The sequence below is a fragment of the Rattus norvegicus genome, chromosome 7 (genome assembly GCF_036323735.1).
Source record: "Rattus norvegicus strain BN/NHsdMcwi chromosome 7, GRCr8, whole genome shotgun sequence".
Lineage (NCBI taxonomy): Eukaryota > Metazoa > Chordata > Mammalia > Rodentia > Muridae > Rattus > Rattus norvegicus.
This window is the reverse complement of record NC_086025.1, coordinates 23,330,677-23,343,187: the sequence shown is the minus strand read 5'-3', so window position 1 is coordinate 23,343,187 and position 12,511 is coordinate 23,330,677. Positions and strand designations below refer to the sequence as shown.

The following is a 12,511-nucleotide window of genomic DNA, read 5'->3' as shown; positions in this document are numbered from 1 at the left end:
GCATACAGAGTGTCTATGGAAACATCGGGAAATCTTGCAGGAGCAAAAAAAAAAAAAAAAAAAAAAAAAAAATCAATGGGGACACGGAGGTGCCACAGCCCTTTGTTTTCGGTGCTTCGTGACATCCTACAGTTGTGGGTCAAGGATGTAGGCTTGTCTTATTTCTATAACCAGTTGTCTAAGACAGATGTAGTTCTTAAAAGTCTGCCAACGATAATTCTCACCGCGCAGCTACGGACTACGCCATCTGAAACTGTCGATATCTGTTGTACTTACATTAAAAAAAGGATCCCTTGAGAAATTTTCAGATTAATACTGCAAATAAGAGAATGATGTCGATCCCGGTTCGGACTGACCACATCTTAGGACAAAAAGGATGGTCAGATAATAAGAATAGGCACGAGCAAAGCCGGAAGAAGGTAGAAGACTGAAGCCAGTTTATCCCCTATAACTAGGTCTGAAAGTCGCTGCAACTGGGTAAGGGCTTCTGACAGAATAGGGCATCACAAGCGACTGGTTTTCTTCCTCTTTATAGCGACTCCTGGTGTTGGGGCGTGTTATGTGACAAACGCAGTAGCCGGGGTGGGGCGCACAGGGGAGCCGCCCCAAGGACAGCGGATGCCTTAGGCTCTGCTGCCATCTGGTGGCCGATGCACTGTATACCTTCCTCTGGGAACAGCGTGAAGAAAATCGGAAAACAAGGATTGTCTTAGGACCCAAGAACCGAACTACACAAGAGAATGAGTCCTCGCAACCACCGTGTCCCAGACTTCATGGAAAGCTTCATATCTCAATCCAGATTCCCATCGGGCAACGGGAACTCAGCAGATAGACTTACGCCTTTAGTTGATTCTTCCGTAACCTGCTAATGATCTTCCCTCATTTGCTGAGCTGCACAAACCTCCCCCAGGTTCCCAAATATCTAGGTTAGTAACCAAGAGTCGCTGTATCTTAGGAGCTCCCAAACCTTTCTTTCCTGCCGCCATTTATTCCATGCAGAGTCGTAAAGGTCTCACAAGGTGTCACCTCTTTTTTTTAATCACATTGATACTCTTTCATGGTAATTATTAGACTGGGTAGTTTTTGTTGTTGTTATTGTTGTTGTTTGGTTTGGGGGTTTTGTTGTTTGTTTTCTTTTTCTTTTTTTTTTTTTTCTATAGCTTCTGGGCACCTTTAAGAAATTACTGGGCAGATAGGAGCGTGTTTCTCGGCGCCCCCTGGTGGTGACATTTTTGCATAGGCAGTAAGTGCACCATCAATTTCGGATGGATATATTTGTGTGTGTTGAGTACATTGTTTTTATGTTCAGTCGTTTTCGATTCCTTAGATTTAGTATTGCACCTAGCAGACAGGTTCCTTATATGTTGGTGATGGAAAGCAGAGAGGGGCCAGGGAGAAAGGATGAACGGAGAGGGAAATTTATTTTATTCTATTTTTTTATTCTGTGAATAAAATCAATTCAAAAAAATTGATCAGCTAAAAGTGATGCTTAATTTTTTTCCTCTGTGTAGCAAACCGATGTTGAAACCAAGATTTTCATTAGAACTGAAGCAATGTTTTTTACTAAATTATCACCCAACGAATTTTACTAAATTATTAGCTCATCTGATATGCTACTCTTTAATATAAAAATAAGTTCCATATAAATTACAGAATCTCTTAAATCTTTCAACCGCTTTTTGGGGGTAGCTGATGGGGTCCTGGCAGCATAGTTTGGGTTGTTTGTTTGTTTTTTGTTTTTTTTTTTCTAACGAAGGCTTTGCATTAAGCATAGACTTTACTCTCAGAGCCTGTTTTTCTGTCTCATAGACAGCACTGGGTCTTTAAGAAATGACATTAACCAAGCCAAGTACAGCAATGCCTGCCTGTAACTCCACCACTTGGACGCTGGAGGACAGTGAGTTCAAAGCCAGTCTGGATTGCATAGTAAGTACCTGTCTCAAAAAAAAAAAAAAAAGTTCTACGGTTCTTTAATAGCAAAACTTTGTGTTTTTTTTTTTTTCCGGAGCTGAGTACCGAACCCAAGCGCTCTACCACTGAGCTAAATCCCCAACCCCAAAACTTTGTTTTTAATATTACCACTTTTGCTATAAAATAACTATTATGCTTGTAACAAAACCACCAAATTATGAGAAAGAAGTTTCAAATCACTTATAATTTTATCTACTGGTGCTGCACTGTACGTAATCGGAAGAATCTCCTTTGAGTTCAGTCTTTTCCACGCCTGGTTTTATAGGTACAAGCAGAATCCAAACAGTCAAAGACTATGTTACTTCTTTTGGAATCAAATTATACTCAAAATCCTGAGGCTCAAAAATTCTCCGCAGTTTTGAGTAGTATGCCTTTTTCAACTAAAATTATCTTGAAGAATTGTCTGTCGTAAAATGTTTCTAATATTTGTCAAATACTTCATCATGCTCATATGTTAATGCATTAGTATCAATACTTTATAAATGTTTGATATTTCCCATAGCGTTGGACATTTAGTCCTTTCTTTTTTCCTGTCATGTAAACCTGTAGAAAATGTTACGGTTACCGAGTCAAAGTTTCTTCCTATAAGCCTATACTGATGAATTATATTTCAAAGAAAATGTGCTTTGCTCGGACTAGACCTAGTCAGAGTGTGTCTAGACGACTTGTAGTACTGAAGCCATCATGCACTTGCTTCACTGAAACACAGCTAACGGAATGTTTTGTGGGCTAAGAGACTGGGATGAAGATTCAAGTGGGGAAGGGCACACGGTGCCTCGGTGGCGAGGAATACACGGGATGTCTTTGGTATTAGAGAAAATGGTGGCAATGCTGTGTGTGTGGACGGTGAGGGAGGGCGAGGGGGGGCATCTGACCAGCAGAAAGCCCCATTCAGTTCACTGTCAACACCCTCCATTTGACCCAGACCTATTGGGTGTCGGTGTCCCTGAACAGAGCATCTGTATCAACCTCTGTGGTCATTTCAATGAGGATGGGAGCATGGCCCCCAGAGCCTGATATGTTTGACTATTTGGTCTCCAGTTGATAGAACTATTTGGGAAGGAGTAGGCAGCATGACCTTGTTGGAAGAGGTGCACCACAGGGGTTGGGCTTTGAGGTTTCAGAAGCCCACACTACAGCCACCCTGCTAACTTCTTCTGCTTCTTCCTTGTGAATCAGATGTGAGTATTCACTCGGCTCAGGCATCTGCCTGTCTCCTGCCGCATTCCCCACAATAACGATATTCAAAACCGTAAGCACCGAAAACCTCCTTCTTATATACATTGCCTTGGTCATTGTGTCTTAGCACAGCCATGGAAAAGAAACTAAGGTAAATTTACTAATCTGAACTGTATTGTAATCAACACCCTAGGTTTTACGGATGTGTGAAATCTTAAGGAGCCTTCACACACCTGTGTCCGGATGGATACGCAGAAACATTCAGAGTGAAAGAGTAGCTGTACAACCAGGGTACAGCTAAGGGTATCAGTTAAGACCTAGGGGGGGTGGTCTGTGGCTAATCCATTTCTGCTTGGAGCTCATCCTAGAAACCACCTCACTTGGCTTCCACCTGTCCCGTGGGCTCTGTGTAGGACAAATCAGCCCTCAGCAACATTGGAGAGAACTACCAAGTAAGGAGACATAGAAGAGGCTGGAATTCAGTTCTCCCAGACTAGAATGTGGTGGGTTGTCAGCAAGTTCTGTGCCTATCAGATCCTATCTGCTAATGGATGATACATTCTAACGGGGCACCCTGCACTTTGTGGGGATGCAATCTGTAATAACGGGGTGAGCACAAGCTTTGTAGTCACCTGACCCAAGATTCAAACCTGATGCAGATCTCAACATGTTTGATGTTAGAAATTACATCAGATGTCTAAGTTTGAGTCTTCCTCCATCTAAAAAGGGTGCTATTCGTATCTTCATTGAATTCTCATTGTTTGGAGCACTGAAGTCAAGAAGGAAGAGGAGGAGGAGGAGGAGGAGGAGGAGGAGGAGGAGGGAGAGGAAGAGGAGGAGGAGGAAAAAGAAGAAAAAGAGGAAGAAGCAGCAAAATAAGAAGAGGAGGAGGAGGAAAAAGAAGAAAAAGAGGAAGAAGCAGCAAAATAAGAGGAGGAGGAAGAGGAAGAGGAAGAGGAAGAAGAAGAAGAAGAAGAAGAAGAAGAAGAAGAAGAAGAAGAAGAAGAAGAAGAAGAAGAAGAAGAAGAAGAAGACTACTGTTGTTATTATTGTTGTCATCATTATTATTATTTCTTTTAAGGTTTCATTTCTTGTGGCATAAGCCCTCAGCTATGAAATCTCAAAGACTATCAGGTGTCAGGCATACTGAATCAGAGCAAAAACATAGGAAAGTAGGTCAGCAGAATGTCAGTGGCAGTCACTTGTGTCTAGGATGTGCCAGCTACAGGTTTATACCATCAGGAAGAACATCCTAACAGAACCCACCTGGTGATGTAGAGACACAAAATTGATCTTGGAAATTTCCCATCTGTTATGTTTAAGTAAGAACTGCAGCCTGCGTGTGTGTTGTCAGATTTAGCAAGCCCTATGCATCTGCAGCAGGTTGAAGGACAACCCCCGTAAGGGCATGTCTGTGTCCTGGCCTCTAGAAGCAGCAGATGTGACCCTGACTTTAATAAAGACCTTTTTTTTTAATGTCATTAAGTCGAAAGTTTAGAAATATCACCTTGTGCTGTCCAGATGAGCTCAAACCTCATTGTAGCAAGGATGGTGGGGCCACCTCTATGTAAACGCTGGGGGTTGGCACAGCCACAAAAGCATCTCCTGCAGGAGGACCTAATTGAGGACTGCCTGAGAGAACAAGGATTGCTGGCGCAAATAATGCCAGCCAATCTGGAACTGCTCTTTAGAAGAGATGCTTTCTTGGGACTAATGGGGGCACAAGTGGAGGGTATTAAAGGAGCTTGCAGCAGCGTTCAAAGCTTGTGGTGTTTCTCACCTGCTCTGTGTCATTGACTCTGTGTCAACTCACCCCCAAACCCCAAGGACAGGTAGGGTCGGGTGTCGAAAAGTCCAGAGCACAGGCAACATCTCATGACAAATGTCTTCATAAGAGGCAGGCAGTGGACAGGCAGAAAGGGTGAGAGGAGGGTATGAAGACAGATACAGATGCTCCCATTATACCAAAGAAGACCTTCCTTCCGGCAAGGGAGGATTCTCCCAAGAAGCCCTTCCGGGAATCATAACCCTGATGACACTGTGAGTTCAGATTATGTTCTTTACACCAGGTGTGAGAAAATCTGTTCAAACAGATTTAGGGAAGTAATCTGTCTGCAAATGAAGAGATATCCCGCACCAAGGCAGCATATGACCTCATCCAGACCCACACAATGGATTGCAGAGGCCGGAGAACCAAGCCGAAGAAGTGGCTGTGTAACTTGCATGAAGCTCCACCAGGGGGCGCCAGCCGCTCTTGTTCAGTTTGGAGTCAGCAGCATACAATATCATGTCTGGCGCATTGTAAATGCCAAGGCAGGGTCCCTAAACAAACGAATGCATAAAATTAGGCAACGGAATAAACGAGATGCTGGGTGACTCTGGAATTTCCATGATGCCCTTTCGGCAAACGTAGCTATCGGTGATCATTCTTACCCACAAGCAGAGCCCATTTGCCCACTCAAGCCTTATGACTAACTATAGCATGACAGTCAAAACACTAGGGGGAAATGCTTCAAACCAGCCCAAGCTTTCAAAGACCGTTTTGTCAAAAGTCTCAAGCAAATCCGTGGAAGACAGAAGGTCACAGTTTTGAGCTGCTCAATATGTTCAATGCCTCTCTTACATCAATTAAGAAAACGTCTCCCAGACATGCCTCAGGTCTGTCCCATGACAGAGACTCCTCAACTGTGTCAAGCTGACAACCAAGATTTACCACAGGATAGCCCATGGTAATTAATAAAGATATCGATGGAGCCATCTCTAAGCATGTGAGCTGCCATAGCTCCCAGGAGCCAGCCTGGAATCCACCTTAATTCTGTCATCTGATTTCACTTCAGCCGCCATTGATCAGGTTTTGTCTTAGAAACCGCCCATGCTTTATTATCCCAGAACCCTCCTCTTCCAGGTTAAAAACCAGAAGTGGCAAGAACGCTTAAGAACTGTAACTTCTGTAAGGCAAAGGACACTGTGGTTCAGACAAAATGGCAACCAACAGATTGGGAAAAGATCTTTACCAATCCTACAACAGATAGAGGCCTTATATCCAAAATATACAAAGAACTCAAGAAGTTAGACCGCAGGGAGACAAATAACCCTATTAAAAAATGGGGTTCAGAGCTAAACAAAGAATTCACAGCTGAGGAATGCCGAATGGCTGAGAAACACCTAAAGAAATGTTCAACATCTTTAGTCATAAGGGAAATGCAAATCAAAACAACCCTGAGATTTCACCTCACACCAGTGAGAATGGCTAAGATCAAAAACTCAGGTGACAGCAAATGCTGGCGAGGATGTGGAGAAAGAGGAACACTCCTCCATTGTTGGTGGGATTGCAAACTGGTACAACCACTCTGGAAATCAGTCTGGAGGTTCCTCAGAAAATTGGACATTGAACTACCTGAGGACCCAGCTATACCTCTCTTGGGCATATACCCAAAAGATGCCCCAACATATAACAAAGACACATGCTCCACTATGTTCATAGCAGCCTTATTTATAATAGCCAGAAGCTGGAAAGAACCCAGATGCCCTTCAACAGAGGAATGGATACAGAAAATGTGGTACATCTACACAATGGAATATTACTCAGCTATCAAAAACAGTGGCTTTATGAAATTCATAGGCAAATGGATGGAACTGGAAAATATCATCCTGAGTGAGCTAACCCAATCACAGAAAAACACACATGGTATGCACTCATTGATAAGTGGCTATTAGCCCAAATGTTCAAATTACCCTAAATGCACAGAACACATAAAACTCAAGAAGGATGACCAAAATGCGAATGCTTCATTCCTTCTTTAAAAGGGGAACAAGAATACTCTTGGGAGGGAATAGGGAGGCAAAGTTTAGAACAGAGACAGAAGGAACACCCATTCAGAGCCTGCCCCACATGTGGTCCATACATATACAGCCACCAAACTAGATAAGATGGATGAAGCAAAGAAGTGCAGGCTGACAGGAACCGGATGTAGATCTCTCCTGAGAGACACAGCCAGAATACAGCAAATACAGAGGCGAATGCCAGCAGCAAACCACTGAACTGAGAACGGGACCCCCGTTGAAGGAATCAGAGAAAGGACTGGAAGAGCTTGAAGGGGCTCGAGACCCCTTATGAACAACAATGCCAAGCAACCAGAGCTTCCAGGGACTAAGCCACTACCCAAAGACTATACATGGACTGACCCTGGACTCTGACCTCATAGGTAGCAATGAATATCCTAGTAAGAGCACCAGTGGAAGGGGAAGCCCTGGGTACTGCCAAGACTGAACCCCCAGTGAACTAGACTGTTGGGGGGAGGGCGACAAGGGGGGGAGGGTGGGGAGGGGAACACCAATATAGAAGGGGAGGAGGAGGGGTTAGGGGGATGTTGACCTGGAAACCGGGAAAGGGAATAACAATCGAAATGTAAATAAGAAATACTCAAGTTAATAAAGATGAAAAAAAACAAAAACAAAAACAAACAAACAAACAAACAAAAACCAAGAACTGTAAGCCTTGAGGCTATGAGGTCCTATAGTGAGTAAACGTCCATCACCCCAGCACGGGACCTGAGCTCAGACTGTCCTAGAAGACATAAAAAGGCAGGCGTGCTAGCGTGCTGCTATGATCCCGGTACTCACAGGGTAAACACGGGATGATCTCTGGAGCTTGCTGGCCAGCATAGCTAGCTAACCAGTGAGCTCTAGGGTTAGTGAGGAACTCTACCTCAAAGTGTCTCTCTGTGTCTCTGTGTGTCTGTGTGTGTGTGCTTGTGTGTGTGTGTCTGTATGGAGGGGTGTATCTGTGTGTCTCTCTGTGTGTGTCTGTTTGTCGGTGTATGTCAGTTGCCTGTGCATACCTGTGTGTGCTTCTATGTGCCTCTGTGTGTCCGTGTGCCTATGTCTGTGTGTGTCTCTGTGTGTATGTCTATGTCTATGTGACTGTATCTACCTATGTGTGTGTGTGTGTGTGTGTGTGTGTGTGCCTGTGTCTGTGTGTGTCTCTGTGGGTGTCTGTGAGTGTCTCTGTGTGTATGTCTATGTGTGTCTGCGGAGAGGTCTGTCTGTGTGTCCGCGTGTCTGTGTGTCTCTCTGTGTGTGTCTCTCAGTGTGACTATGTGTGCCCGTGTGTTTCTTTGTGTGTGTCTGGAGGGGGGAGTGTCTGTGTGTGCCTCTGTGTGTATGTCTGTGTGTCTGTGTGAACTTGTGTGCCTCGCTGTGTATGTGTTTATGTGTGTGTGTGTCTGTGTGTGTGTGTCTGTGTGTGGCTAGGGGGGGCTCTGTATGTGTCTCTGTGTATCCATGTGTCTGTGTCTGTGTTTCTGTGTGTATGACGTCTGTGTGTCTGTGTGTGTCTGTGTGTATGTGTGTCTTATGTAAGCTCATTATTGTCCAGTGTTGGCTATCAGGAGGGCAAGATGAGCCCACATGTGCTTCTCTCTAGCAGGGCCCCAGCTAAGCTATGAAAAAAAAATCAGTTCATTAATTTTGTGGCCTTTTCTGTGGAGCTGCATGTACATAACTTTAAGTCCCATGCCTTCACCTTCTGAATGTGTGAATGTCCCACATTATTGAAACTAAACTCATCTGCGGGACTGGAAATGTAGAATGTTTGCCCAGTTTGCACAAAGCCTCCGCCCCCTAGGAATTAGATCCCCAGCATTTAGGAAACAGAGGTGCAAGTTTCAGAGGTTCTCTGGCTACATAGGGGGCTTCAGATGAAACTGGGCTACATGAGAACCTACCCCCTCCCCCAGAAAAAACCCTCCATTGCTGGTGCAGAAAACCTGTCTCAGGTTTGTTTCTGTTCTCATTTCAGCAGCTGGATGAGCTAAAATCTTACCCCTTAGACTATAGCAGGAGCTCCCATCTGGTAGTTGGAACCTGGCAATGACTTTATTTATTTTGTTCCTGTTACCTGGGACTGGATTGGCGTAGCCGGTGCTTTGTCTTCAATCTACATTGACAAATGGGACGTGCAGAGAAGTCACCTGACTTTCCAGTGTTTCCCAGCTCCACTGCTCGCTTCTCCAAAGGGCATGGCTCCGCCCCACCACAGCCAACACCAACATGACTTGTTTCGGAAAAATAAAGACGCAAATAAGCGTGCCACTTGCTTCTGAAGAGTCCTGAGCCTCCATTCATCTGCATGGTGGGGTCTTTGACTCCCCACAACAGTGAAAGGGGGCCTCCTCAGAACTCTCGATGGCCACACTTTCTCTCTAACTTCCAAACATTACCTCACCAACACATCCACCTCATCACTCTATCCCAGGGTGTCCCTTGTAAGACCCTAAAACGTTGCCAATAATCGTTTCAGTGCCTTCCCTTATATAATGCTTATGGTTTGAACGAGGACATGGAGTCATGTGTTTACACAACTGGTCCCCAACTCAAGCCATTCTTTGGATAGGGTTATGAAACCTTTAGGAGGTAGAGCCTCCTTAAAGGAAGCAGGTCACTGGAGAGGAAGCCCTGAGATTCGAGAGCCCGCCTCTACTTCCTGTTCACCCTCTACCTCCTGGCTGTGGATGTGACGGGGCCAGCTGACTCACGTTCCTGCTTCTGCTCTTTCCCACCATGATATGCTGTGTCTGCTGAAACTGTGATACGACAACACTCTTCATTCCTTAAATTGCTTTTTTTTAAAGGTACTTTTGTCATGACAATAAAAGTAGCTGGTGTCATTGCTGGTACTCGGTCTATGAGGTGGGGCTACCTTATAGCTTTGATTGATCAGAAGATTATATCAACAGTCTCTTCTAAAGGTTCCCATGCACCAGGTGTGTGTCCTGATATATAGGCACAATCTCTCCAGGTCTCTTGAGCAACTAAGACTTCATACATGCCTGTGCCACCGAACAGTGACCACGTGTAAGAGCCTCTCTGGGACTCCTGCCTCAAGTCGGTCGGCTCCATGTTGAGACACAGAAGTGAACATTCCCAGATGGTTCTTTTCTGGAGACCTTGCTGGTGGCCCTCACACTGGACAAAGAGCAGGAGATCAAGGATGGCCTATACTCTAGATATACGCTTCCTAACACAGCTTGGCTCAACGTCCCACCAGTAGTTTGCACACCCCCAAGTACATGCACCTCCATGTTCTGATGTTATGAGCAACGTTTCAAAGGCTAATCCTCATCGTCAACCAGACAGGAATGTAGACGCGCCTAGGAGGCCCACTTCAGGGTATGTCTGATAGGATGTCTTGAGAGAGACTTAATTCAAGTGGGGAGACCCACCCCTTAATATGACTCATTCTGAGAAACCAACGCTCTTAAGTTTAGACTCCATTTTTGAGAATCTGACCTAAGTTTGAACTCAGATAAACTAACAGGCTGGTACCTAACATTAGTTTCCAAGTTCCCCCCTAACAAAACCCAAGCCCAGCTCCAGTCTCTAGATTAATCCCAAACAAAATCAGAGTTTCCAGATTACACCTTCAACAAAACCAGTGTCTCCCAACAAGCCTGCACCCCCAGGTTACCAGCCCATCCCTCCCTAACGACCACCAATCCAGAGGGAAGCAGAAGTTAAGTTTATGACGTGACGCCCAGCACCAGCCAATTATGTTAAAGGCCACAGTGGCTTTCCAATTAGATGCTTGCACACGTACTCCCTGCTTATTGCTTACTATAAAGCCTTCACCCATAGACATTCGGGGCTCCCCCACCACCAAAACCATCCTGCATGACAGTGGTGTGTTGGGGGCCCCGAGCTACTTCAAATAGAATAACGACCCTGCTGTGAGTTGCAACAGATGGGCTCCTTCGGTATTTTTCCAGGTCACTAATATTTCCCTGGCACAACAATACCATGACCAGGGCAGTGGTCCCTGACTGAATTTAAAACAAGAAAATCATCTTAAAATGAACATTTATCTCTCACTATCTCTGTTACTGGAGTACAAATACACTATGACAAGCCTCTCTTCCTTGGCAGAGTGATGGAGCCTACAACACTCACAGTGATGGAGGAGGACACCCTCCACAGTCACAGTGATGGAGGACACCCTCCACAGTCACAGTGATGGAGGACACCCTCCACAGTCACAGTGATGGAGGAGGACACCCTCCATAGTCACAGTGATGGAGGACACCCTCCACAGTCACAGTGATGGAGGAGGACACCCTCCATAGTCACAGTGATGGAGGAGGACACCCTCCATAGTCACAGTGATGGAGGAGGACACCCTCCATAGTCACAGTGATGGAGGACACCCTCCACAGTCACAGTGATGGAGGACACCCTCCACAGTCACAGTGATGGAGGAGGACACCCTCCGTAGTCACAGTGATGGAGGACACCCTCCACAGTCACAGTGATGGAACAGGACACCCTCCGTAGTCACAGTGATGGAGGACACCCTCCATAGTCACAGTGATGGAGGAGGACACCCTCCATAGTCACAGTGATGGAGGACACCCTCCGTAGTCACAGTGATGGAGGACACCCTCCGTAGTCACAGTGATGGAGGACACCTCCAATGGTAGAACCAAAGGATACCTTCCCTTTATTGCTTTTGTCTGGTGTCATTTTGTACCAATGGGAAAAGGAACTAATGCAAACTTAACAAACCAATACCAAAAAAAGCAAATCTTAATGTCTCAAGTGCTCTCACTCTATCTGTCTGTCTGTCCATTTGTTTATCTATCTATCTATCTATCTATCTATCTATCTATCTATCTATCTATCTTTCTGTCCACTGTCTATCTATCACACACACACGCACACACACACACACACACACGCACACAAAAACACACAGGGGGGGGGGGAGAACAACAGGTCTGTGACTAGGAACTGGGTTTCTTTCTTATGTCTGTCCTGAGGCCAGTGTTAATCTGTATGTCTTGGTAGACAGAGGGAAGATGTTTTTCTCTTTCTTCATGTAAAGATCATTTGCATAAAGCTTAAAACCAAAATAGAAAGTGGAGTTCATGGCTATCCACCCTCTATTTAATAGACAAGGACTCCAGGACTCCAGCCATTAAAATACCTGTGTTACATTGGACAGAATCAGCTCTCAGACTCTGATTTTCTCCAATGTGATCATAGAAATTCACACTGTTTGACACTCTATGTTACAGAGAAAAAAAAGAGGTGACTGGGGCTGTTTGTGTTTGTAGCACTTTGAGAGAGAATGTCCTTCTAGTATGTGCATGCTCGACATATGCTTCACTGGAAAGAGATCACTGTCCATGCATACATGGAGGCAGAAACTTCCTCCTCCATCGGAGGATTCTGGGCCATCAGTGGAAGTATTTTAAAATAAGCACCATCGTAATATATATTTTAAAAAAGCCACCTTACTGACAGGTGGGACGTTGTTAATTCTCCTCTTGTTCAAACGAAAGAATATTTCCAATAGAGTGTCTAC

General features: G+C 45.0%; 1 protein-coding gene and 1 long non-coding RNA gene across 2 annotated transcripts in view; one reads left to right on the top strand and one right to left on the bottom strand.

Annotated features, from left to right (window-relative positions):
* LOC134479852 (uncharacterized) overlaps positions 1-504 on the bottom strand; it is a 7,777-nt gene extending 7,273 nt beyond the window's left edge. The window contains exon 1 of the long non-coding RNA XR_010053655.1: positions 277-504. This is a non-coding gene — a long non-coding RNA (uncharacterized LOC134479852). The remainder of the gene's footprint in view (positions 1-276) is intronic.
* A 50-nt stretch (positions 505-554) lies between these two features.
* The window catches only part of Stab2 (stabilin 2), a 205,696-nt gene continuing 193,739 nt past the window's right edge, over positions 555-12,511 (top strand). The window contains exons 1-2 of the mRNA XM_063263071.1: positions 555-926; positions 1,810-1,926. Coding sequence (XP_063119141.1) covers positions 1,831-1,926 — 96 coding nt within the window. The 5' untranslated portion in view covers positions 555-926; positions 1,810-1,830. The remainder of the gene's footprint in view (positions 927-1,809; positions 1,927-12,511) is intronic.